The 23,678-nt window shown below is 62.0% G+C and overlaps 5 protein-coding genes across 7 annotated transcripts; 2 read left to right on the top strand and 3 right to left on the bottom strand.

Annotated features, from left to right (window-relative positions):
* Positions 1–1,452: 1,452 nt before the first annotated feature.
* Positions 1,453–6,412, bottom strand: ZFYVE27 (zinc finger FYVE-type containing 27). Of its 2 annotated transcripts, XM_017804175.1 has the most exons (12): positions 6,216–6,412; positions 6,066–6,136; positions 5,810–5,996; positions 5,537–5,632; positions 5,244–5,356; positions 4,395–4,525; positions 3,956–4,027; positions 3,777–3,797; positions 3,444–3,588; positions 3,092–3,138; positions 2,464–2,545; positions 1,453–2,238 (listed from the first exon to the last, which is right to left on the bottom strand). In XM_017804175.1, the coding sequence occupies exons 1-12, from the start codon at positions 6,410–6,412 to the stop codon at positions 2,174–2,176; spliced, it is 1,227 nt and encodes a 408-aa protein (XP_017659664.1). In that variant the 3' UTR covers positions 1,453–2,173. The 2 variants fall into 2 exon arrangements, with proteins under 2 accessions (XP_017659664.1, XP_017659666.1); XM_017804177.1 differs by lacking the exon at positions 3,777–3,797.
* Positions 6,413–7,784: 1,372 nt separating this feature from the next.
* MARVELD1 (MARVEL domain containing 1) lies at positions 7,785–10,229 on the bottom strand. Of its 2 annotated transcripts, none has more exons than XM_017839242.1 (2): positions 9,351–10,229; positions 7,785–9,216 (listed from the first exon to the last, which is right to left on the bottom strand). In XM_017839242.1, exon 1 carries the CDS (start codon positions 10,227–10,229, stop codon positions 9,702–9,704), a length of 528 nt encoding a protein of 175 aa, XP_017694731.1. In that variant the 3' UTR covers positions 7,785–9,216; positions 9,351–9,701. The 2 variants fall into 2 exon arrangements, with proteins under 2 accessions (XP_017694731.1, XP_017694738.1); XM_017839249.1 differs by having other exon boundaries at positions 7,785–8,813.
* An 865-nt stretch (positions 10,230–11,094) lies between these two features.
* AVPI1 (arginine vasopressin induced 1) lies at positions 11,095–11,750 on the top strand. Its single transcript, XM_017804155.1, has 2 exons — positions 11,095–11,477; positions 11,558–11,750. Exons 1-2 carry the CDS (start codon positions 11,194–11,196, stop codon positions 11,616–11,618), a joined length of 345 nt encoding a protein of 114 aa, XP_017659644.1. The 5' UTR covers positions 11,095–11,193; the 3' UTR covers positions 11,619–11,750.
* A 670-nt stretch (positions 11,751–12,420) lies between these two features.
* On the bottom strand, positions 12,421–19,699 carry PI4K2A (phosphatidylinositol 4-kinase type 2 alpha). The gene is made up of 9 exons (XM_017804154.1): positions 19,299–19,699; positions 16,590–16,790; positions 16,232–16,363; positions 15,994–16,147; positions 15,347–15,408; positions 14,812–14,911; positions 14,424–14,557; positions 14,086–14,145; positions 12,421–13,958 (listed from the first exon to the last, which is right to left on the bottom strand). The coding sequence occupies exons 1-9, from the start codon at positions 19,689–19,691 to the stop codon at positions 13,797–13,799; spliced, it is 1,398 nt and encodes a 465-aa protein (XP_017659643.1). The 5' UTR covers positions 19,692–19,699; the 3' UTR covers positions 12,421–13,796.
* Positions 19,700–20,192: 493 nt separating this feature from the next.
* On the top strand, positions 20,193–23,677 carry MORN4 (MORN repeat containing 4). The gene is made up of 5 exons (XM_017839305.1): positions 20,193–20,301; positions 21,761–21,858; positions 21,987–22,101; positions 22,183–22,292; positions 22,449–23,677. Exons 2-5 carry the CDS (start codon positions 21,792–21,794, stop codon positions 22,595–22,597), a joined length of 441 nt encoding a protein of 146 aa, XP_017694794.1. The 5' UTR covers positions 20,193–20,301; positions 21,761–21,791; the 3' UTR covers positions 22,598–23,677.
* Position 23,678: the final 1 nt, after the last annotated feature.

The following is a 23,678-nucleotide window of genomic DNA, read 5'->3' as shown; positions in this document are numbered from 1 at the left end:
AGGGAAATTGAGGCTGTGGGATGTCTGCACTCACCCTCCTCCAGGCTGGCAGGACCACTGGGCACCTGCCCTGCACTGCACTGAGGTGACCCCTTCTCCCTCTGCCCTCCTTGGCATGGCCTCAGCCCCACCAGTGAGCCTCCAGAACCCCAAATGGCACTGACATCCTGCTCCTGCCAGGGAATGTGCCAGTGCCCCTGCCCTGCAGCCAGACAGGGACACATGGCAGCCAGCCCCTGCCCCAGCCTCACACCGGGGGCAGGGAGTTACTGCCCCCCCGCCTCTCCCCAGTCACTGGGGAAAAAAATGAGGAAAAAATTCAAATATCATTAGAAGGTATGTTCAGAGAGTGAGTGCTGAGCACACCACCACAGGAATAAACATTGTCAATTATGACATTTAACTGCGAAACTTAAAATGCATAAATAAAACCCCATCTCCCACAGTGCAAGTTTATCTGCAGTCCTCTGTATTCTGTGTCATTAGCATCTTTCCAGGGAGTGTTCAGACATACATGGCCATCATGCTCATTGCTCCAAGTGTTTTCTCTAGAAAGACAAGTAACTCCTCTGCCTCCCACGGTTGGCTGTCTGAGCTCTACAGCTCATCCTCCCCAGCCCAGTACTTAACCCACTGCAGACACATACACAAACATAACCCCACAGCTCTTGGGGTGCTACACAGCCCTCCTCACTGCTACAGCTGCTCCACTGCCCCCAGTAACTGCTGAGCCAGTCCCCCCCGCGCACACAGCATAACCCAGACACCCTCATCATCAATGCCAAATCCAGCTTTCCCCCAGATTTCCATGGGAAGGGGTTTATGATCCACAGCCAAGAGGAACTGCCCCATACAACTCCCACACTGGTGGGATGTACAACCTGCAGCGAGGTCTGGGGTCCAGTGACTTCTCAGACTGGTGGGTGTCACAGCTTGGTGGGCACTGCCAGCCCAAGAGCACTGGCCCCCCCAGATTCCCTGGCTGGGGGGAAGCTGCAGCTGGCTGGCAGGGACCCAGGTCGTGGCGGTTCCCAGCTGCACAGCAGCCAGAGTCACATTCCTGGAATAGCTGGGAGCTTTGCTGTTCACACAGGAAAAGGTCATCCTTGTGCACACAGGCAGCTGGTGGGACCACTGCATGGGTAGGGCAGGGGAAGGAGCAGCCACGGAAGGCAGAGGAAGCCCAGCAGCTCCTGTCAAAGCTGAGGTGTTCCCTGGCTCCAGCCCAGCAGGATCCAGCCCTGGCACAGCCAAAGGGTGGCTGCAACACAGCTCTGAGCAGGGAGTAAATAAGGCTACAGCAGGACAGAAGATGGAAACTCCAGTAAAGCGCGGAGAGCTGGTGGCAGAGACACACCATTTCTCCATGAGCACCTGCAGGGCCAAGGCCATAGAGGCATCAGAGTCACCTGGGACTGGGACAGCTTTCACTAGGACAAGACAAGAGCCAGCTAAGGACAAGAAATTTATTGGTCATTCTCTATATGCAATTATATATTAATCTGTATTAGAAAGCAGCAGTCACTAAGTGCACAGAGCAGCACCAACTCCTGCCTCTTCTCACACTGGAGACACGGCCACACAGCCCAGCCCAAACTCACCCTCCTCTGCACTACAGCCAAATCCAGGGGTAAAAGACTAAACCTGCAGGTGATGACGTCAAGGAGCACAGGAGTGACCAGCAGGGTGTCAGCTGACCAGGACCAAGGACCACATCTCCTGGAGGTGCAGGTAGAGTTCTGACTTGATCCCAAAAATACAGTCATTTATAGCACAGTGCTGGGAAAGGTAGGGACGGAGCCCTGAGGTTGTTCCACCCCAACCAGGAGGTGAAGGGAAAGATGGCTCCTCCATCACTGAGCCAGGCCACAGGGCCTGGGCAAGCACATGGCAGGGTGCAGCAAGTGCCGGAGAGCACCCAGGGCTTGGAGCAGCTGCAGGGATGGGACACAGCCACGGACAATATTCCACCACAGGGACTCAGCCTTTGCGTGGCAAGGAGAGCTGGTCAGGCCCTAGCCTGGCACTAGCAGGAGGAGCAGAGAGTGCAAGCATCCTCTGTCTGGGGAATGCCACGCTGGGATCCAAACAGTCCAGGTTCCTGGTGGCAAGGGTGCCTGCCCGCTGTCCCAGGTGTCAGGCAGTGCAGGCCACAAGAGCTGGGTCTGTTTCATCACTTGATGAGCACCTGGTTGCACAGAGCACACACAAACACCGTCTCCCTCTGAGCCTCTGGGGCTGGAAAGGAAAGCAGGCGTCAGAGATGCTCCCCCTTTCCCACCACAGGCTAGGGACCCCAACCACAGAGCTGCTCGGAGAGCTGCAAACCCATTGCTGCTCTGTCCTGAGCCAGGCTGCACTGGGCAGGTCCTGTCTACCCTCCCCACCAGGGCTGGGGCAAATCCTGGGGCAGACAGCACAGGTGGAAGCAGGAGCTCTGCCCTCCTCCACCTTTCCACTCACCCGTGGCTCCCATCACAGCCTTAGGGACTTTGAAGGAACAACACCTGGAGCAGAAGCTGTTCCCACAGTTACTGCAGCTCCTCTGTGGAGAGAGATGGAGGTGAGTCCCAGGTGTATATCGGACTAACCCAGGAATAAGGGAAGGGCGCCACAAGTCTGCAGAAGGGGAGGCAGCAGGAAGACAGCAATGTGAGCCTGGAGGGGACAGGAGATATATCCTTCCCAGAACTGCCCAGGGACTGTGTGCCAAGTGTCACACGTAGGGGCTCAGATAAGGCAACAGGGTGGCATTTGTTTCTGTCATTCCCCCAGGCAGACCCATGCTCTGCTTCACCAGAAATCTCTCAGGCCACAAGTCATGGACTAAACCAGGACACAGAGCTACAACAGCACATGTGGGTTTGGTCTGAGTCAGCTTCCAAAGGAGTAAAGGGACAAATGCTCCACAGTGCAAGGGATTCCTGGCACCATTAAGCACATGGCAACACGCAGCACTTAGCTGAGGTCATCTGGGCTGAGACCAAGGCCAGACACCTGAGCTGCTGGAGAAAGCCAGGGCAAGCCAGACATGGGCAACACCTCTGCCCCAGGTGCACCCAGCAAGCTGGGGTAGAAGCCAAAGACTCACCCTCTTCTTGAGCACAGAGAAGGTGGCTGCACAGCCCGTGCAGCTCCCTGAAAGAAAGAGAGCAGAGGTCAGACAGGGCTCTGATGCCTGGAGCTGTGAGCAGCAGAGGAACACCCACAGCTGTTGTAAAGGTTCCGCTTGGAGATGACGTTCCTGCACCTTCCCATCCTTGCCTTTCCTAGGTAAGGCTAGGAACATACTCCCCAAGGAGAGGGGAAGGTCACTGGAGGTGTCAGCACAGCCCTGGCAGGTACTGCACCACTCTGCCCACTTCAAGTCTCATGATCACCACTGCAAGCAGCACAGATCCCTCTGCTGAGCTCCCCCAAGCAGCACCTGCTCCTAAACTTACCGAAGTTGTTGCTGGGGTAACGCTTTCGCAGGCGCTCGGTCAGACGTGACACCTTGCTGCGGATCACTTCGTTTTTGCTCATAAAACCATTGTCCGGGAGGCTGAGGTCAAAATCGGTTGAGCACTGAGAGCTCTCGTCATCCTCCTGCAGAGAGCAGAGCAGTGGCTGGGGCCATGCCGAGGGCTGCAGGGCAGCCCACTCCAGAGACGGGTACCCAACAAGCAGGATGCTCCACCTGGCATCACCACAAGCCACTGGCAAACCAAGAAAAGGTTGCCAGCCCCAGTGGGAGGAGATGTTCCTCTTGCACGCCTTGGCATGGCAGTACTCACCATGACCAGCAGCTGGTTCTCCTTCTCCCGCAGCATGGGAAGAGATGAGGGTGAGCATAGATGGAGTCAGAGGCACCCAGCCCCACAGCCACCCTCTCTGAGCACCCAGCTTGCCCATCAAGGCCCTTTCCCACCTCAGCTGCCCTTCAGGCACAGCCCACCTCCCACCAGGCTCAAACCTCAATAGCATCTTTGAACTCTTCATCAGGCTCTGCCTCCTCTGCCTCCTCCACGCTTCCAGGGGTAAGGTCCTGCAAGAGATTCACATAGCTAGTCCAGCTGTTCTCCTGCCTCTGTTCAAAGGTGGACCCACATTCCTGCAGGAGGTTCTAGGACAATGGACCAGGCCTTGGGCAGCCCTATGAGAAGACACGAGTCCCTGAAGGTGAGATGAGGCCCTGTCTCCCCAGACTACATCCTAACGTGTGGCAAAAGGACTTGAGCCAAGCCCCCAAGGCAGCAGAACAGCCTCCCAATAACTCAAGAGTAGTTCGCAGGCTTCCAGCAAAGCTGGCAGCTCGAACAAGTTTGTGGGTAGAGGGACACAGGCACGGTCAGACCCAAGGGGCTGACTCTGCAACTCCCACGGCCCAGCTGCCAGCCCTGTCCCTATCTCACCTCTGCGCTGGTGGGTGTGGGGGTCCGATCTGGGGCAGCAGCTGCTGGCAGGGGTTCAGCAGGCTCTGGAGTGCTCTCGAGGGGCTTGGTGCCCACGCACTGCTCAATCGAGGCCTTGAGCTCCATTATCACTGGTAAAGGGAGAAAGCAGCTGGAGTAGGGTGGCACTTCCCTTCTCCCAGCCCCACCACACAAAAGCCATCTCCAAGAGTAGATCTCCAGGGCCCAAGCTGGGACATTGGCACATACAACCTTGACCCCTCAGGTACTCTGAGCCCCTCTTTGCTCACACATCAAAGTTAGGGCAGTAAGGAACCCCTCCAACACCTGCCCCAGCTCAGGATAGGGAACAGGAGGGGCCTTAGTTACAGCTCAGACATATCCAATGCTCCTCCAGCACTCCCTGTGCCACAGAACAGGGAGTGCCTCCAGCTCCTCTCTCTTCCAATGGCATGTTTTCAGACCTGTGTCATACATTGCCACAGGCACTGAACACGTTTCAAGTCCTGAAGAGCAGGGTCAGGAACTGAGAGGGGTGGTGATGCTCATGCACAGGCTGCATTAGCAGGCCATGGTTTGCCACAGTGCAGAGAAGAGAACAGCACTCAGGCTGGGACACAAATCAGGAGAGAATCTCACCTCCAACAGCTAAGCCCTGGGACCACACCACCCACCCTGGGCTGTTGAGCACCATCACAGGGCACTGTTGCCCTTGGGAGGGGTGTTCAAGCAGAGCCTGACACTGTACGCATGGGAGGGTGCTGGGAGAGGCCCAGGGCAGGATCCCTGGCCTCAGAGGGCCTTTCCCCAACCCATCCCACACAGGACACTTCCAGAGAGTTCTCATACCTTGGTAGAACTGGGTGTTGCCCAGGAACAGGGTGCTGTTGATGATGGCCAGGACCCAGCAGAGGGGCAGTAGGTAAAGGACACAAACAGTGCCCAGCAGTGCCCCATAAAACCTACAAAAACCAGCAGGATGCTGCGGTCAAGTTGGAGCAACTCACACCACAGCATAAAACCCCTTCGTTCATCTGGTGTTCCACTTGCTCTCTCCAAGTACCAAACACATCAAATACAGCTCCGGAGGCCCCCTCTCCCCATCAAGCCCACCACAGGGTGTCTGACCTAGTACTACTCACTGGGAAGAGACAGTGGGATTCTCCCAGTACAGCACACGGTACACGGCCTCACAGTTGCAACACATCCCGCTCAGAAACCCCTCCAGCTGGATCAGGCTGTGAATAAGACCTCAGAGTCACAAAAAAGCCTCACAAACACACACTCTGACTCCCCCACACGGGTTACAGTGGCCAGCCTGGCACAAACCCAGACTCTCTGCAGAACCCCAGAGAAGCTTTCTCGGCTGCAGAGGTCCCCACAGCCCCAGAGCTGGGGCGGCCCCAGGGACTCACAAGCTCTTGACCTGGGCGATGGCCTCCTGCCGGGAGAGCTGCACCTTGCGCAGGTCCTCCCTGCGGATGCTGTGGTACCTCCTGCGCACCAGCTCCGGCTCCGAGGGCCGGGCCCGGCACGACTCCTGCAGGTAGCCCAGCAGGGCCGGCACCGCGACCAGCAGGGCGAGCATCGAGTACCAGGCGGCTGGAAGAGGTGGGACAGCGTCAGCCCGGGGGTCTGGGGAGGGGACCGGCCTCGACCCCCGACACGCACCTTGTCCGAGGGTGAGCAGGAGGAAGTTGAGGCCGAGGCAGACCAGGAGGGAGCACACGGGCCGCTGCCACCTGCCGAGACAGGGGGAAGCGAGGGACGTGAGGCCCCGGGGACGATCTCGGTACGGGTCCCAGCCCATCCCATACCTACCTCAGGAGGGAGCGGATGCCCTCGGCCGCGTCCCGCACCGGCTCCAGGTACAGCTCCAGTCGCCGGTAGCTCCGCACCAGCTCCAGCAGGTCGAAAGCGGCGGCAGCCTTGGGCGGCGACGGCTCTGGTGGGGCCTCACCGCCGCCCGCCACCCCTTCGGAGCCGCCCGCCGCCCCGTCCCGCTCCACCGCCTGCATGACGGCAGCGGGGCCGCACCGGGACGGGGCCGCACCGGCACCGCCGCCCTCGGCCCTCGGCCGCTGCCGTGACGCGGCGGGCGCGCCGCGAGCGCAGCCAATCGGGGAGCCGGACCAGGGCGCGGCGCCGCGCGCAGCCAATCAGAGGGCCGGACCGGGGCGCGGCGTACGGGCCCCGCCCCCGCGGGGCGGAGCGGGCGGCGCCGGAAGCGGCGGCGTCTCCTCTGGTGCCCGGTGCCGCCCGGCCCTGCCCGTGGCGCTGCGTGTGGGTCCTGCGTGTGGATGGGTCTGGTCTAGACACGAGGCTCGGCCCAGACCCGCGGTTAATCAGCGTCCTAGCCCTGTCTCGGCTCGCCTCTGCTCTGGTGTAGCGCTCAGTCACAGCCTGGATCCCGTCCCAGTCCGGGGCTGAGGACGATCCGTTTCAGTCCTGGTCCAAGTCTCAGTCCCAGACTGGGTCTTGTCATGGCCTGCACCTAGCCGTGTCGGGCACAGTGGGTTTGTCCCCGTGAGCCCATTGCTGTGGCACCTCTCCCCGGGGAGAGACCAGGGTGCAGCCCCACACGCGTGGGCCCCGCGAGGGAGCGACAGGTTCCCTCCAGGCCCGTAACCGTGGCTGGCAGCTCACCTGCTGCCCCTTCGTGCCTCCGCAGCAGCCCAGCCCTGGGTGCACAGGCACTGCCCTGCACAGCAGCTCCCCATCTCCCTGGGCACCATGAGCTGTCCTGACAGGTGCTTGCAGCAGAGCAGGGCTGCTGGCTCCCAGGGATGCTCTGGGGATCCTGGGCTTCCTCCGATGCCAAAAGGCAGGGATCTCATAATACTCCATGCAACCTCATTTTACCCCTGTGCTGACTCCTGGGCAATGAGGGCTCAACAATGCTGTCGGCTGTCCACAGCCTCTGCTGAACAGGGGAGGCTCAACCCCATCCCAAGAGTGCATCACAGGGCTGGAGCCAGTCCTGGGAGATGCCAGCTGCCCCTAGGCGGTCCCTGACCCTCCGGTCGACCCTCCGGGGGCCCAACAGCGTGGGCATGACTGCCTAGCAGTGTCCTGGCCCAAGGACAGAGGGCTCTTTCAGCCCTGAGTGACAAAGCCCATAGGAATGCAGCTCCATCCTGTCCTCAGTGCACCCCTGCAACCACATAGCCCTGGGGACTCAGTTTCCCTCTGCTCTGCCAGGCACTGAGAGGTGCCAGTGGAGCCTGCCTGTGACCCCAGAGCACCCCAGGACATTGTGACCACGGCCAGAGGCTCCAAGCAGGGAGGCCCCAGGACAAAGGGCTACAAGACTACAGAGCTGGGGGTGATCCCAGCTCAGACCTCATACTCAGCAGGTTCCAGCCCCAGCACAAAGCCCCAGACACCCAGTGAGCGCCAACATTGCTTTATTTGGAATGTGAATCCACGGGCACCAGAGAGGAGGCTGTAGGGGGACAGAGCCAGCATGACAGACAGGGCTGCAGAAAGCCAGAGAAAGGCACTTGTGCTGGCAGAAGCACAGAGGGCATTTTGGGCAGCCTGGGCCAGGGACTACACCAGAACAGGCGGAGGCAGGTGATGTCAGGGACCAGCCCTGACAGGGCAGGGATGGCACATCCCACCCAGGGAAGAGACACATGGCCCAGGGGTTGGCAGGGCCCCTGAGCACAACGGATATCTGCTGGGACAGCACCTCATGATGGAAGCGGGGACCCAGTACCAACCCCAAGCCCCTTCAAGCCCCAGGAGGATCACAGCTGCTGCTCTCCACCCCAAAAAAAGGCACCAGGGAACCCCAGGCAACAGCCAGACCCTGTGGCCAGCTGCTGGGGACACCCACCCCACTGATCTGAGCCCATACAGAGACTGGGGCAGACCCTCCCTCGCACCAAGACCAAAGGAGAGGATCTGCCTCCAGGCAGGGCAAGGAGGGCTTGTGGCAGGGCAGCCCTGGTGTGGTGCTCCTCCAAAAATTCTGTCTCTGGCTGCCTGTTTCTCCAGTTGGCCCTACATGGCCTCCTCAGGACTTGGCCCTTGGTGGATTGTGGAGGCTGATCCAAGGCTGGGCTGGCTCCAGTGGCAGTGTCCTCTTCTCCTGTTCTCCAAGACAGGCTGTCCCCCCACAATGCCCGGTCCCAGTTCCCCCATGGCCAGAGTGCCAGCAGCAGCCCAGCACTGCCATGCTGCCATGCTCACCCTTCCACCTTGCCACAGTCTCCAGGAGCTGCCTGGTCCCAAGATGAAGTCGGAGAGTCCAGAGATCAGAATCTTCTGGGATGATAAACCAAGTGCAGCAGAGCCAGGCAGGGCTGCAGGCCAGCCTCCAGAAACATCAGCGAGGCTGTGCCTGTCCCTTTTGGAGCAGCCTGGCCGCAGTCTGCTTCAGTGGCTCTGGGTGGCTCAGAGCCACAAACCTCTCTGCAGAACAGCAGGAGAATGACCCCAAGACTGGCCCCTTCAACCCCCAGGGGCACCTGGCCCCATCCTGGGGCTGTACAAACTCCAAGGTTGGAGGAATTTACCCCCGCCCAGGGTAAGACCCCACTTGTCCTTCCCCTTGTCCTGCAGTGATGGAGGCCTTGCTGCCCTGCTCAGACCCCAGACTGGACCTGGGTTGTGTCCAGAGGCCTGGGGTGACGCTGGGTCTGGTTGTGTGGTACCCGGGTGTCTCCACACCCCCAGAGTGCAGGGCAGGGAGGGGCTGAGCCCCACGGGGATCCGATAAGATGAAGGATGTTTTCAGGCCAGACAGAAGGAGGGGCCCGGGCTGGGGAAGCCGAGTTCAGAGCCTCTGTTAGGGAATTGCGGAGGCGCCACGCAGCTGGAATGGCGAGAAGGGGCTGCCAGTGGGTTGGGGTGGTTTTTATGCCCACCCAACCCCACTAGGCACCACTGCCCCCTTCTCAGCTCTCCCAGGCCAGTTCCCCTCCACCCTGGGGAGAGGTCAGCACCCACCTGAGCATGCAGCGTCTGCAAGGTCAGGAGCAGGGGAGTTTGGCAGAGGTCCTGGAGGGGCTTCCAAAAATTGATATCCCTCTTAGGGGCTCTCCACTTGGGTCCTTCCTTGGGTTCAGAGGTGGGAGAAGGGCCTGTACAGTGGCTGGGTGTCCATGATGTCTCGGTGCGTTGCAGGGAAAGGTGTGCTTGGGGAAGGCCTCTGTCTGTCCATCCATCTGTGCAGGGGTCTCTGGAGGAGTTGCAGTGCAGTCAGCCAGGAGGGGATGGGGCAGCAGGGTCACTTTGTCCCAGAGAGGGGCTGTGCTCTGTCCGTGAGCGAGAAGAAGGGGAGCCAAGTGGCTCAAGGTCTCAGATGATGTCACGCTGGTCCCGGCAACGCCGTGACAGGCAGTAGAGCCCGGAGAAGAGGTACAGGCAGGCAGTGATGCCCCCGCAGACAGAGGCACTCAGGTAGGCACCGTAGAGGCAGTGCTGGCTGTAGCCTGGCAGGTTGCAATAGCTTCTCTGACCGGCCTTGTGGCCCATGATGCCAGTGGCGGCTGCATAAAGCCCCACACCCAGCGCCAGGTCGTGCACCAGGTTGGTGAGGAGCCAGCGGGAGCCCAGCCAGGGCACCAGCTCCCAGCGCCCCAGCAGGCTCAGCCCGAAAAGGGCCAGGGTGAGGAGCCAGACCAGGACGGCGGCGAAGAGGGCGAAGTGGGCCGCCCCCTCGTACTTGTTAGCCGCCACCGTCACCCAGAAGGCAGCGCCCAGCGCCAGTTGCCCCAGGCGCAGCAAGCCCAGCGGGCTCCTCAGGTAGGCGCGGTGGAGGCTGAGCGAGCCGCGGGCCGGCGGCCCCGGGGGCGGCGGCACTGACGGGGGAGCCGTACGAGCCATGGCGCGGCCCTGACTGCTCCGGCGCGGCTCGGGCGGGACTCAGGGCCCCGGCAGCGACTTCCTTCCCCGGCCGCTGCCAAACATCTGGCACTTTTACGGTCCTCCCCGCGCGGGGCCTCTCTCCTCTCCTCCCCGCCCCGCCTCCGCCTCCCGCCGGCCCACCGGACACCCGAGGGCCGCCGCGGATGCCGCCGTCAGGCACGAACGGCCGTGCCCCTTCCGTCCCGCCGCCGCCGAGGGAGCCCCTCCGCGGGGCGCGAGAGGCGGCGGCGGGAGGCGGCGGCCAGTGTCGGTGGCGAGTCCCGGGGACAACGCACCGGGGCGCTGCGCGGCGGCCGGCGGGGGGCGCGCTCAGGGGTTCCCCCCCTACGTCACTCGGGATTCCCCTTGGAGTGACGCGCGCCGTGGCTCCGCCCAGAGGCGAGGGCTCGCCCGCTGCCCGTGACGTCACCTGCGCCACGTGGCCCCCTCCGACAGGCGGTGCGGCCCCGCCCCTCGGCGCCGATTGGCCCTGGCAGCTGGGGGGCGGGCGGGGATTGGCCGCGGGGCGGGCGCGGGGCGGGCGCGGGCGTGAATGAGCGGCGCGCGGGGCAGTGGCGGGACCCCGGCGCGGTGGCGCGAAGCGAGTCCGGGAGCGCAGCGAGTGCTGAGCGGACCCGCCACCGCCAGGTCTGTGCGAGGGGCCGTCGGGCGCGGGGCGGCGGCGGAGCGAAAGTGGGTCACGGCGGGGCCCAGCGCCCTAGGGCAGGGCGGGACCGGACTTGCGTGCGCCAGCTCAAGCCGGGGCGCCTCCCGCGTTCCTGGGCGGCCCCGCCCGCGCGGCTGGACTCCTGCCCAGCGCCCTTCCCCACCGCCCGCCCTTCCTCACCGGGCATCCGCGCAGGATCCCCGGGGAGGCGAGCCGGGCCGAGCGGCGAGAGCGAAGCCTGACACCGTCTCTTTGGTGCCTGCAGCGGCCGGGGCCATGGGCACGCCGGCCTCTGTGGCGAGCGACCCTCCGGGGCGGGCGGCGCCAGCAGCCCGCGGCCGTAAGCGGGCCTCGGCCAACATCTTCCAGGGCGTGGGACTGCTGGAGCTGCGGAGCCTGTTCCAGAGCGGCGGGGCCGAGCGGCCTGAGGAGCGTGCCCGCCTCGTCTGGCGGTATGCGGGCCAGCGGCGCATGGCGCGGGCCCTGCGGCGGCTCCGGCGGCGGCGAACGGCCCGGCCCGGCGGCGGGATGGCGGCGCTGCGGCGCTTCGGCCACCTGCGGTAGGTGTGGGCCGGGGCAGCGGGGAAACCAGGGGAAGCCCGGCCGGACCACGCCCCTAACACAGGTTTCTTCCCTGTAGGATCGCGGAGAAGGAGCTGGAGAGCGACTGCAGGGCCCAGACAGACGCGGGGTCCGTGTAGCAGCGCTGAGCGGCCGGGGCCGTGGAGGGCGGCTGCTGGAGAGCGGGTGTCAGCAGTGCCGGGCTCTCCGAGGACACTAAGTGTATTGGGCAGGATGCAATGAATGGTTAATAAAGGGTGGACAGGGGTGGCTGTGAGGCTCTGGCTGTGTCCTGCCCATCCTGGCCTTCCCTCAGGGTGGCAGGACCGGGGTCCAGGCCACTGTACTGCACCCAGTGCAATGGGAACAGCCTCACAGAACAGGTCAGGTTGGAAGGGACCACAGTGATCATCTGGTCCAACCTCCCTGCTGAAGTAGGGTCATCCTACAGTACAGTGCACAGGATTTCATCCAGACAGTTCTTGAATATCTCCAGTGGGGGATTTTCCACAGCCTCTAGGGGCAGTGTGCTCCAGTGCACTGTCACTCACAGTGACTGCCCTGGCATAGTTGCAGGGACAGCTGGAGAACAAGCTGCATGCTGCCCTGCAGGACAAGAACTGCTCGGAAGAGAAACAGAGATTCTCCAAGGAAAGATTTCTCTGCTGGAGGACCAGCTGGCCAAGCTCCCTCTCCAAGAGCCACTGGGCCTGGGAGAGGCTGGTGCAGGACCTGCAGGCACAGGGTGTGGAGGGGCAAGCTAGGCAGCTGGCCCCCCTCAACACCCAGCATGAGCAGACCCTGTGGGAAAGGGTCTTCCCAGCAGCAACTCTGCAGTTGTGGGAGACCAATGCATCCCTGAGCAGGTATCCATGGATACCAGCCAGGCCACCTTGTCCGAGGAGCCCCAACCTGCTCTAGGGTGCAGCAGAGACACAGATGTGGCCGGCTGAACGGCAGCTGTTATTCAGACAGTTGCATGGTTTAAATACATTACATACATTTCTACAGTGCATTAGAACAATACATTTTGGGTCAGTCAGATGCAGCTGGGCCTGGCCGGGGAGCTGGGGTCTCCACTGCTGCCCCCCCTGTGCTTGCACAGCCAGTGCTGAGCACCCTACCCATTGCAGGAGACAGGGGAGCTGCTCTCCCCTCCCAGGCCCACACAGCAGAGCCCCAACCTGCCATCATCCCCCTCACTCCCCGAGGATGGGCTAACAGGACAAGACCCAAAACCAATTTCCCCCAGCAGCAGGAGAAGCCACAGCTCAAGGCAAGCAAGTGCAGGCAGCAGCCCTGATACTGTTCCATACAACACAAGCTCAGCAGCTGCTGGGGAGAGGGGGGCTCCCTGCCTCCCCCACCCACAGCGAGCCTGCGAGATTGTCAGCTCCAAGGCAGCCAGGAGTCCATGCTGGTCCCCTAATGCGCCCACCCATGTGGCAGAAGAGCCCCTCCAGCCCTTCCCTGGCAGACCCCTGCCCCTCAAGGGGGTCCCTAGGCACAGACAAGGCTGGCACCATGCTGGCTGCACAGCAGCCAGGCAGCTTGCTGGGAGCAGGGGAAAAAGCCAAGCGAGAGCAGCTGTGGAAACCTGCCAGGAGAAATGGACTGGGGAAGCAGAGGGGGAGCCACCTGCTCTTCACAAGGATAATCCAGCACCTCTTTCCCCTTAGTGTCTAACTGCACCCAAGCCAGTCCCATGTGTTGTCCCTCTTATGTCCCCTCCTCGAGCCCCCAGCCAGAGAACAGCCATTCATTGTGGTCCCCGCTGCACCCGTGGGCAGCAGGAACTCCCCCTGAGGAAAGCAGTGTGCACAGGGTTGGGGCAGAGGAGGGACAGTGGAGGAGTACACCACACCCTTAGGGAAAGGGAGGGGGTATCACCTTCTACAGGCCTTCCCAGCCCAGCAGCTGGCACGGTGGGAAAAAAAAAAGGGCCAGTGGCTGGTGAAAAGGGCTGGACGGATCCTGGCCTGGGCAAGCCTGTTCATCCCAGCCCCATGCAGAGGTGCTCAGAACCGCATGCAGGCCAAGGAAGGGAGGCAGGGGCAGGGTCCCAGCCACGCCACAGTTCCCAGCGGATTCCCACACCTCCCCTGGCCTCTGCCCCAGACAGGGCACCGAGCTCCAATGGAGCTGGGGAGGGACCATGCCCAACCTGCCTGGCTCCTCCAGTTCAGCTGCAGGTTCCTCCAGCTGCACCTGCTCGCTCTACCCTGAAGGTCAAGTCCCAGCCACAGAAGCCAGCAATGGCCCAGCTCCTCTTGCAGTGCTAGTCCGAGATGGCCAAGCCCTGTCTGTGGCTCCCGCAGCTACCACCATGAGAAGAAAGGCTTCCGGCTCTGGAAGCTCTGCGTGTAGGACTCACTGGCAGAGCGCTGGTGGGAACGCGCTGTTTCCACAATCACAGGCGGCATCTGAACCAGGTGCAGCGGGCTCTTCCCGTCTTTCAGCGCCTGCGTCAGGTTCAGGATCTGTATGGCACAACAGAGCAAAGCCTGAGCTGCCCTGCAGGAGCAACAGAGAGCATCCACTCCAGCACCCTTCCTGCCATACAGGCAGGACGAGACTCCACCTCTGCCTTCCCTACACACAGCTTACCTGGCCTCTCATGACAGCAATCTGCTTGTGAAACTGTCCTCTGTCAAAGCCAGGGTCTTTCTGCAAAAGAGAGAACACAGTGGGATCCATCCACTGCCTCATGCCATGCACAAGATGACTGCTCCTCAAGTAAGCCTCTCCCCCTGTCCCATGGGTTTCCTGCTTCTCCCCATGCTTAATCTTCAGCTCCTGGTAGAGTGAAAACCCTGCTATGCCTCAGCCCGGAAACACTGTCAGGAGCTTGGCCACCGTTCTTTCCCCTGCAGCCTTGGGATCTCCCCAACACCACTCCCACTTTCCTTCCTCCCATATCATCTTCACCCACTTCCCCAACACACCTTGAAGAGCTCATACAGATCTTCCTCCAGGTCCTTGACAAAATTGGGGTCTGAGATCTTGGGAAGAATCAGGTCCTTGATCTCCTGTGAAAAGGGGATTTTGGCCTGGGGAAGCCACGCCCAGTAGAAGGGGTCTGTGGGAGGAAGCAGGAGACATGAAAACTTGGGAAGGCAAAGCACGGTGCCACATGCCCCTTGATCCCCTGCATCTGGGACCCAAGGTCCAGCATCAGCTTCGTACAGTCTCTGCTGAGAATGAACTTCCCATGAACCCAGAGATTTGCAGAGGCACAGCCCTAGTCCTCTCCTCTACAGTCCTTAAGGAGGATGCCCAAGCATGGAGTTGTATGGCTTGCCACAGTGTCCTGGCACAGCCTAACGGACTCACATGCTCTCCAGGAGTCTGGGTGTTTCAAGGGAAAGGCCAAACCGTTGTCTATAGCAGCCAGCTTGATGATGGGCTCCTTCACCACCACCCAGTCACTGTCCTGGAAGGAAGCAAAGCATGTCATAAGGAGGCCCTCCCCCAGCAGGAAGAGTCCCTCTCCCACTCCAGCCCCACTGCCAGGATCTTTGCCCTGGCTACCACAGAGGCACAGCAGCCTCTTGCCTTGTAGCATAGCCCCTTGCCCACAGGGAAACATTATCTGTTTCAGGTGGGAGGGGAACAAAGCTGCTTCCCCCGCAAGGCCTCACTCCGAGGATTCACAGGTCCAGCAACACCAGTTTCCCCCACAGAGCATTCTCACAAAGTCCCACTAGGCCACAAACCACCAACACAAAGGGTAAAAAAAGGCCCAGGAGACAAGATCAGGTGTCCACACGCTTGGAACCCAGATGGGAAATTCCTGTCCGGCCTAACAAGCAGTCAGCTTCCAGAAGCGGAGTCCTCATGTTGCCCCTGCCCAGGAGGAGCCACTCACCCGCACACCTGCGCTGTCCAGGGGACAGTCATACTTGATGAGCCAGTTGTCATTGCCCCGATCTGCAGGGAGATAAAACCAGCTGCATCACCACCAGGGCCTCCCTGCACCGTGCTGGGCAGAAGACTATTCCTCCTCTGACCCAGAAGTGAGACAGAGACATTCTAGGCCCGGAGACCTTAAATTTGCTGTGGGCCTGGGAAGTCACATCAACCCTCACAAAGCTAGCCCTGGAGGTCCACGTATTCCCAGCTTGCAAGAGAAAGGTCAGCCTGCAAGCCCCAGAGTGCAACCCCGACCCTTCCAGCCAGGCAGGAACTCAGGAACCCACTGTGAGATGCGATATAGAGGCACAGCCAGGTGTCGGATCTCTGAATGTCCCTGGAACCTCACAGCTGGGAAACTTTCAGCCAAGCACAGTGGTGGATCCAGATCTGCTAGAGCCCAGGCCAGCAGCCAGAGCCCCCAGTGCTGGATGGCCGCAGCAGCTGCACTCTGCCCAGAGGCAGATATCATCTGGCAGCAACTGAGTGGCATTGAGAATTTCAGGTGCTGGGAAAAGCCAAGACCCTATCTCCCTCCCCTTTCTCCAACATGACAGGACATGACGGAGCAGGTAGCATCCCACACCAGGCAGCTGGCCCTACCTGTGTTCCTGATGATGTAGTCCAGCACCACCAGCCGCTCAAACTGCAGCAGCAGCTGCCGGTTGGTGTTCTCCGGGAGCGGCTCAGCCTCAAACCGCCGCAGCCAGTAGTCTGCATCCTTGTAGCCTTCCACAAAGAGCTGGAAGGAGCCCACCTGAGGCAAGGAGAGGCTGTGTCACAGAAGGCCACAGAGGGCAGGGAGGTGCCGGCAGGCAGGTGTGCAGGCTGGCAGCCCTACCTTGGGTGGCAGACCAATGCGGTTGAAGCGCTGGCCGACTTTCGGCACCTTCTCCAGGGCCAGCCTCTTTCCTCGGGACTTCACCCTGTCGATGGCACTGTAGTTAAAGGTCTCACTGGCCAGATACACCACCTGGGGGGACAGGAGCGCAGTCACAGGACTGCCTGATAAAACCAAGACACAGCATTTCTCACAGCTCTGCCCAGCACAAGCATCCCCGCAGCTAGAGCAGGAACAGTCCTGGTCTAGAGCTCTCAATCTACAAGGTCAGCAGTGCCACAAGACAAGACACAAGCAGAGCTGTGTGGAAGCACACAAAAGCCTTCCCAGAAAAAGATCCCAGCAGCTTTCCTCTCACCTTTGTGCGGGGAACAATGTTGAGTTCCAGTTTTTGGTCTACCAGGCTGGCACCCGCCTCCGACAGGTAGCCCTGGTTCAGGACCAGGCAGTCTCTCCCAAAGCAGCACGGGCAGCACAGCTTCTGCAGCCACTTGGTCCACTTGGGGTTCAGCTGCCCATATGGCTCCTCATTCTTGGGCTTGAAGACGCCAATAATTTTCTGTGAGTGGGAGGGAGGAAGGCTGATTCCAGGCAGTTGGCAGAGGTGGGACACCTCCCCCAGCCCACAGTGGGGACATTCAGGAACAAGCCCAGAACAGCCCTTCACTGGGACCAATAACCAACCCCTGGGACCAGGCAAACCCTGCAACTCCCAGGAGGGAGGCAAACAGGGGATGGGAGGGACTCCTGCCCAACCAGTGACCCATTCCACAAAAGTGGGGTACTGCCCAAAGACCTTGTCTGAAAAAAAACACCAGTGATGATGCAGTCCTCTGGTAAACATACCAGTCCCATTCCAGTAACCTTTGGATGGCCGGAGAATGTACTGCTCATTGTTGGTCATTACATCCACACAGAAAAGGGAGGGAATAGCAATTCTTGCCCTGGCTCCAAAGTCCATGGAACAGAGCTGATCCCCAACTGACCAGAGAAGGGACCAGCCCAGGCAGGGCTCTGTGCTGAGGGCCCAGCAGACAGCAGAGGGGCTGGCTCTCCCAGTCAGCTGTGTATGAAAGGGCACAGGTGGCTTCAAACTGGCAATCAGATGGTACCAGCAGCACACTCAGCCCCTCAATCCAGCCTCGCACACACTGACCCGACAGTGGGGGCAACACCACAGAGGGCACAGAAGCCTTGTGCTTCACCAAGCCAGGGTTGCAAAGCCACACAGATGAGACAAGGGCTGGGGCAGGAGGAAGACCACCTGTCCCCAGAGGCCAGGGATCCCTGGGGGGCTGCGCAGCAGCTCCAGGCTGGCAGCCCCCACTCCAGGGTGACTCAGCAGCACACGCCACAAGCCCTCCTCACCAACGCTGGTGCCAGTCATGGCCTGAGTGGGTGACACTTCCCCAAGCTGAGCGCTTGTCAGAATGTGGAAGTTAAATATGAGTTTCAGCACCTCAGCAGGGAACCTCAGTGCAATCCCAGTCTGTCAAGGGCCAAAAGCCAGCCCAGGGCAGGCAGAAGCAAGGTTTTGTCCACTAGGAAGAGAGACAGGAAGGGTTTGAGGGAACAGGATCACTTGAGCCAGGATCACAGCCCAGATCACATGGTGGAGCCACTTCCACTAGGCAGGCAGGCAGGCAATCCCCTTCACCAGCCCCACGTGAAGGCACACAACTGCCAACACGTCCTTGGATATGAGCCTGCAAAGAGGCTTGTCAGGAGCTCTGGCAGGACGGGGCCCTGTGTTCTATGGAGCCATTCCAGCAGAGCAAGGCCCAGCTAGGCAGGGACAGCAGGAAAGTGGTGGCCAGAGTTCTGGCAGCGCAGTGTTCCCTTCCAGACAGACTTGTGCTGGGAGCAGCACTGGCAGGGAAAACAGGTCTGCCTGGTGCCAGCAGCAGAGCAGAGGGAGCCCAGCCAGCACAGGAGCACAGTCAGCAGTGGGGTGACCACAACCCCCAGGGCTGGGCAGCACAGCCTGGCTGGGACAGCTTGGGCCCCAGAAGCCCCGAGGGAAGCAGACACAGAGGAAAGGTTTTCCCCCCAATATCCTCCCCCTGCTGCCCACAACATCCACACACTGCACTCTCTCCCATGCCAGTAGTGGGACATTTTCGGCAACCACAGACAGAAACCAGTCACACACCAAATTTGCTGACAGCAGGGCAGTCCAGGGGACCTGCCAGGTGACAAGGCCGGGATTACACAGACTTTGGCTCCTCGCACTTATGTTCCACCAGCCCTCCTTAAGCTCGGGTCTCCTACAGCCAGGCAGCCTCTGCCTTGCCACCCCCAGGCAGCTCATCCGGCCACCCACCCCAGTGACTCCAGGTCTCATACTGGGCAACAGGAGGGAGCAGGAGGGAGCAAGGCGGTGTCAGAAGGAACTGTGTATTTCCCCAGAGACCGCCAGCTCAGCTGGGACCTGCCTGTCACAGCTCCCAGGAGCCAGGCTTCACGCAGGGCAGGAAAACTAGAGCACATCAGAGACCAGACAGCCCAGTCCTGCTCTTCAGGAAGCATCCCAGCACACACGTGGTGAGGGAGTCAGAGGAAGCAGCAGCAGCTCAAATAATTGGTCTGGGTGCAGCAGGTCACAAGACAAGCCAGCCTGTGCTGCAACACATCCAGTCAGCAGCACAGAGATGGCTGCCCCACAGCTGACCAGGTCTGTGGGGGACCAGCTACATGCCAAGGACTTTACCTCCACTATAGCAACAATACAGCCACAGAGGAGACATCTCACTCCTCTCACAGGCCAAAACCAGCCCAGCTCACAGAGTCACAGGCCTAGAGTCACCATGGTTAGGAGATGCACAGACCTCGGAGAGAGTGTGATCTCTCCTCTGTGGGCACGAGAGCCACAGAAGGTGCTGAATCAGCACTTGGACACACCCGCCCCCCATTCTGGCTGCTGGTCCCACTGCACTTCTCTCCAGGGAAGCTCAGACCAGCTCCCCACGGCCGGTAACCCCCGGACCAGCACCATGAGTTCTCCCTGCAGCAAACCCCTCCGCAGCCCGCAGGCCCCGAGGACCACGCGGGGCCGCGCCCGGCTTACCCCCTGCGGGTCCTTAACGAAGTAGCTGCCGCTGGAGCCCTGCGAGATGCGCTCGGGAAAGATGCCGCGCTCGCTAGCCAGCTCAGCCCGCCGCACCACCTCGGCGAACTCGGGATCCTCGGGGAAGTCGTTGCGCTCTCGCTGGGCCGCCGCCGCCGCTTGGGCTTGGGCCTGCGCCGCCGCCTGGGCCTGAGCCTGGGCCTGCGCCGCCGCCGGGCCCCGCGCCCCGCGCTCCAGCAGCGGCTGCCGCTCGCGGTCGCGACCGCCGGGGGAGCCGGGAGGGGAGGGCGGGAGGGGTGCGGCGGACGGGAGGGCGCGCACAGCGCCCCCCGGCAGCCCGTAGTCGGGACCCTGCGCCCGCTCCGGAGACACCAGCGGGCTCGTCTCGTCCATCGCGCCGCCCGCCCGGCCCCGCCGCGCTGCCGCTGCCGCTTCCGGCGCGTCACTGCGCCGCCGCGTCCCGTTGGCTGCCCCGCCCCCCGCCGCGCCACGCCCAGTTGAGGCGCTGCGACGGAAAGCGGGGCGGTGAGGGCGGCCGTGGTGCCGGTGGGGCCAGCCCGGAAGCCCCCGCGCCTCTCACCGCCCGTCCTGGGAGCCGTGCGGGGGTTCACCGCCCTCACGCCCCCGCTGTGGCGGCTGGCGCCAGTGCCCCACATAAAAATGGCCGCCCTGGAGCGGCAGAGACCACTGCTGCCCTTCACAAAGATGGCGGAGGCGGGGGGGGCGGGGGGGGGGGGGGGGGTGCCGCTCCTCGGCAGACACGCCCGGGGTGGGGAGCGCCTTGCCCCACACAAAGATGGCGGCGAGCGAGGGTGTGCTGCGGAGTTGGCCAATTAGCAGCCGCGTTGCTAGCGGTTGCCGTGGAGACAGCCAACGGCGAGAGGGGATGAACGCTGGCGGCGTGGCACCGCCCGGCGGGGCGGGTGCTGGAAAGGGCGGTGGCCGCCACCGCCCCTTGGCGGGACCTGGTGGGGAGCGGTGCGGGCGGACAGCGCGGAGCCAGGTGAGCGCGGGCCGCAGGCCCCTGCGCCGCTCGCACCGCCCGCACCGCCCCCGGGCAGGCACCGGGCCCGCGACCATCGTCACGAGCGTCCCGCTGGTGGGGCGTGCGTGCATCGGCCGTGGGTGCATGGACGCTGCAGGGTGTGGGTGCATGGACACTGCAGGGTGTGGGTGCATGGACACGGCGGCGTGCGGGTGCATCCCCCGTGGGTGCATGGACACGGCAGGGTGTGGGTGCATGGACACGACGGCGTGCGGGTGCATCCCCCGTGGGTGCATGGACACGACAGGATGTGGGTGCCTGTGGGTGCCTTCACCGTGGGCGCGGTCACGCCTCCGGGCACACTCCTGGCCTCAGGAGCTCCAAGTCGTGACGTCCCCCGTGAAGTGTCACAGGCCGTGCTGGCGGAGTTCGCAGCCCCCGGCAGCCCCCGCCCCTCCGCCTGGCACGGCTGGGTAGGCTGCGGGCTGCGAGCCGGCGGTGAGCTCCTGGGTGCTGCCATCGGCAGAGAGCACTGTTCAGTCGCTGCTCGCCTCGCCTGGGGCCATTTCTCTGGACACAAAGCCTTGGCAAGTTCGTGCTGTGCTCCTGGGTTCGCGTGGCTCAGCACGCACCGCTCGGGTTGTTCGCAGCAGAGTGTGAGCAGATACACTCCCTTTACGTGCGGGGAGTCCCTTCCAGTCACGGGCACTGCTTGAGCCGCACCGGCAGCTGCGGGAGAAGCAGCGCCCAGCCCGCCCGCGGGGCTATCTCCGTGCTGGTGCCTTCCCTGTGTGCTGGGGAGGGCTGTGCTGTGTGGCAGCGGCTCTACGGGAGTACAGTTTCCGAGTGCTGCTTGCTGTCTGCAGGCAGGTTTGTAAGCCCTGAGTAGTGGAGCAAAGCCCTGAAACCTCAGGGTCCTCTCTCCGCTGTCCCTTTTATGAGGAGTGGTTTCCCATCCCTGGGAGTGAGCCGGGTTTGCCCATCCTTGATGCTGGAGCTGGAAACGCCACAAGCTCTCTGTTCCCTCCCCTGAAGAGCTGGCAGCAAGCACAACCCAGCATCTCCTCTCCAAAATGCCTGTTTCTGCCTGGGAATGCCCAGGCCCCTGGCCTGAGCCTGCATGGTGCAGGACCCCTGGGATTCTGCCTGAGTGCCAGGCCAGAGACAGACAGCTCCTGCCACACTGCTCTTCCTGCCGTTCACTCACATTTCACAGGGCTGTGACCCCCGTGGGCTCACATTGCTCTGAACCCTGCAGTGGGGCGGGCAGCAACCCGAACCTGGCAGCTGGGGTTTCAGAGCCAGGGCAGGGTGGCTGTGCTCCTGGGGTCACCTCCTCATCTGCACCATGCCTCAGCAGAGTCATCCCCGGGGCAGGCAGGTGCCTCTCATCTCTGTGAGATGAGGAGATGCAGGGGCTCTCGGCAAGCTAGACTGCTCTCCCTGCCCAGCAGCTCTCTGTGCCTCTTCCCTCCAGCTCTTGCCCTGCTTTGCCAGAGGCTGTTGCCATGACACTGACTAAAGGCTCCTTCACCTACTCCAGCGGGGAGGAGTACCGCGGCGAGTGGAAGGAAGGTGAGATGGGGCAGGAGGGGATGGTGCCATCTGTGCTGTGGAACAAGCAGCCCCCATATCCCTGCCTAGCTCCACATGGGGGTAGGTCCTGCCTCTGTCCAGCACTGCCCGTTTCTGCCCTCACCTAGGTCGCAGGCATGGCATTGGGCAGCTGACGTTTTCCGACGGCACCGCCTATGTGGGGCACTTTGAGAACGGGCTGTTCCACGGCTGTGGAGTGCTCACCTTCTCTGACGGCTCCAGGTGGGCACTCCTACGTACACCTCCCCGGGCACCCCAACTTGCTGTGGGGAGCTGCTGCCTCAGGAGCTCCTCCCCACTCAGATACGAGGGGGAGTTTGTGCAGGGCAAGTTCAATGGCGTTGGAGTCTTTACACGCTGCGACAACATGACCTTTGAGGGCGAGTTCAAAGGCGGGCGCGTGTATGGCTTCGGTGAGTGCCTGGTGGCATGGTGCAGGCATCCACACAGCCCCTGCTCAGCACAGCCCCTTCCAGTATCTCCCAGTTTGTCCTTTCATCCCCTGCCCCCATCCCCAGTGGGTGCTTCTCCTTACCCCTTCACTCCCACCCCTTCCCTCCTCTTCCCAGGTCTCCTGACTTTCCCTGACGGCTCCCACGGGGTGCCCCGCAACGAGGGCTTCTTTGAGAACAACAAGCTGCTGCGGCGGGAGAAATGCACAGCCATCATCCAGAGGGCCCAGGGTGCCTCCAAGTCTGCCCACAACCTGACAGCATGACGGTGCCCCACATCCCCTTCCGGCAGAGCAGGGACCCCTCTACTTGGGCACTGGCTGACCCTGCTGGCCCTGGAGCAGGGATGTGGCACTGCTGGGTGCCTCCTTGCCCTTTGTCCCCACCAAGCATCCTCCTGCCAAACCCCTGCTGCTGGAGGGGATGGGACCCTCCGCTCTCCACCCAAGTGCCCCGGGGCAGCCGTGGTGCCTTCTCTTTCTGGCTGTAGCCCTGGCACCTGCTGGAGCAGCAGGAGGGCAGGGTGGTTGGAGCTTGGCCTCTCTGTCTCCCAGAAAGACTGTGGACCACTAGGGCTGCAAACCTGCTGCAGAGGATGGAGCAGTGGGACGGGGGCTGGTCCCTGACCCCACTGCCAGGGTGCCTTGGCTGGGAGCTGCTGGCTGGACAATGTGCCCCCAGAGGGGCAGTTCCTGGCTTGCTTCACTGCCCTGGTCTGGAGGCAGGATGGGTACCCTGGGCACGCTGTGGTCTGTACCCTCAGTTCTGGGTGACTGGCCATCCCCCTGCATGCCCTGGGTAGGGTGGCATGGTGTCCCGGAAGAACCCAGCCTGCTCTCGAGGCCAGCCGATTCCCCTCATCCCTGTGCTAATCCGCCTCACCCACTGCCTTGGCGACACCAGCAGCAGCATCCCCACCAAGGGGGATGGGGAGATGCCCAGCCTGGCTCATATCTGTTGCATGCTGGTGGAGGGTGGGAGCAAGGAGCAGGGTCAGCAGGAGCCTGGTATGAGGGTCACAAGCAGGGCTGAGTGGGGTGGCAGGACTGGAGCAGGGGGCCTGGGTAGGGTGGAAGGGTATAGAGGCATGGCAAAGGGGCAGGCAGGGGGAACACAGCTCCCCATTTTGCCCTCCACATGCATTCTTCATCTTTCTGCTGCATGCTCACCTTCACCCCAGTGTGGTCTGGCTGGCTGTGGTGCAGGGGTCCTGGAAGCCCTCACTGCCTGGTGCGGGGCCGCAGGGGCCATACCCTCCCTGCCGGTCTCTGCCCACACCGGTCCCGTGCCTTGCCGTGACCCTGCCTTGTGCTGCTGCCTGCACAGGCCTCAGCTGAGTAAACCATG

The sequence above is a fragment of the Lepidothrix coronata genome, unplaced genomic scaffold, assembly GCF_001604755.1.
Source record: "Lepidothrix coronata isolate B3197 unplaced genomic scaffold, Lepidothrix_coronata-1.0 Scaffold8, whole genome shotgun sequence".
Classification (NCBI taxonomy): domain Eukaryota; kingdom Metazoa; phylum Chordata; class Aves; order Passeriformes; family Pipridae; genus Lepidothrix; species Lepidothrix coronata.
The sequence above is the reverse complement of the archived record's forward strand: the minus strand, read 5'-3'. Positions and strand labels throughout refer to the sequence as shown.

Bases quoted from the DNA above. Each gene is read 5' to 3' on its own strand.
- ZFYVE27 (XM_017804175.1), bottom strand. From the start codon at position 6,412: ATGCAGGCGGTGGAGCGGGACGGGGCGGCGGGCGGCTCCGAAGGGGTG. The intron at 6,137-6,215 runs GTAGGTATGGGA...CTGTCTCGGCAG, and splicing joins GGCATCCGCTCCCTCCTGAG to GTGGCAGCGGCCCGTGTGCT. The intron at 5,997-6,065 runs GTGCGTGTCGGG...CACCTCTTCCAG, and splicing joins CCTGCTCACCCTCGGACAAG to CCGCCTGGTACTCGATGCTC.
- MORN4 (XM_017839305.1), top strand. From the start codon at position 21,792: ATGACACTGACTAAAGGCTCCTTCACCTACTCCAGCGGGGAGGAGTAC. The intron at 21,859-21,986 runs GTGAGATGGGGC...GCCCTCACCTAG, and splicing joins CCGCGGCGAGTGGAAGGAAG to GTCGCAGGCATGGCATTGGG. The intron at 22,293-22,448 runs GTGAGTGCCTGG...TCCTCTTCCCAG, and splicing joins CGGGCGCGTGTATGGCTTCG to GTCTCCTGACTTTCCCTGAC.
- MARVELD1 (XM_017839242.1), bottom strand. From the start codon at position 10,229: ATGGCTCGTACGGCTCCCCCGTCAGTGCCGCCGCCCCCGGGGCCGCCG.
- AVPI1 (XM_017804155.1), top strand. From the start codon at position 11,194: ATGGGCACGCCGGCCTCTGTGGCGAGCGACCCTCCGGGGCGGGCGGCG. The intron at 11,478-11,557 runs GTAGGTGTGGGC...TCTTCCCTGTAG, and splicing joins CGGCGCTTCGGCCACCTGCG to GATCGCGGAGAAGGAGCTGG.
- PI4K2A (XM_017804154.1), bottom strand. From the start codon at position 19,691: ATGGACGAGACGAGCCCGCTGGTGTCTCCGGAGCGGGCGCAGGGTCCC. The intron at 16,364-16,589 runs GTGAGAGGAAAG...CTGTCCCCCCAG, and splicing joins ACATTGTTCCCCGCACAAAG to GTGGTGTATCTGGCCAGTGA. The intron at 14,558-14,811 runs GTGAGTCCGTTA...TTCCTCCCACAG, and splicing joins CCCAGACTCCTGGAGAGCAT to ACCCCTTCTACTGGGCGTGG.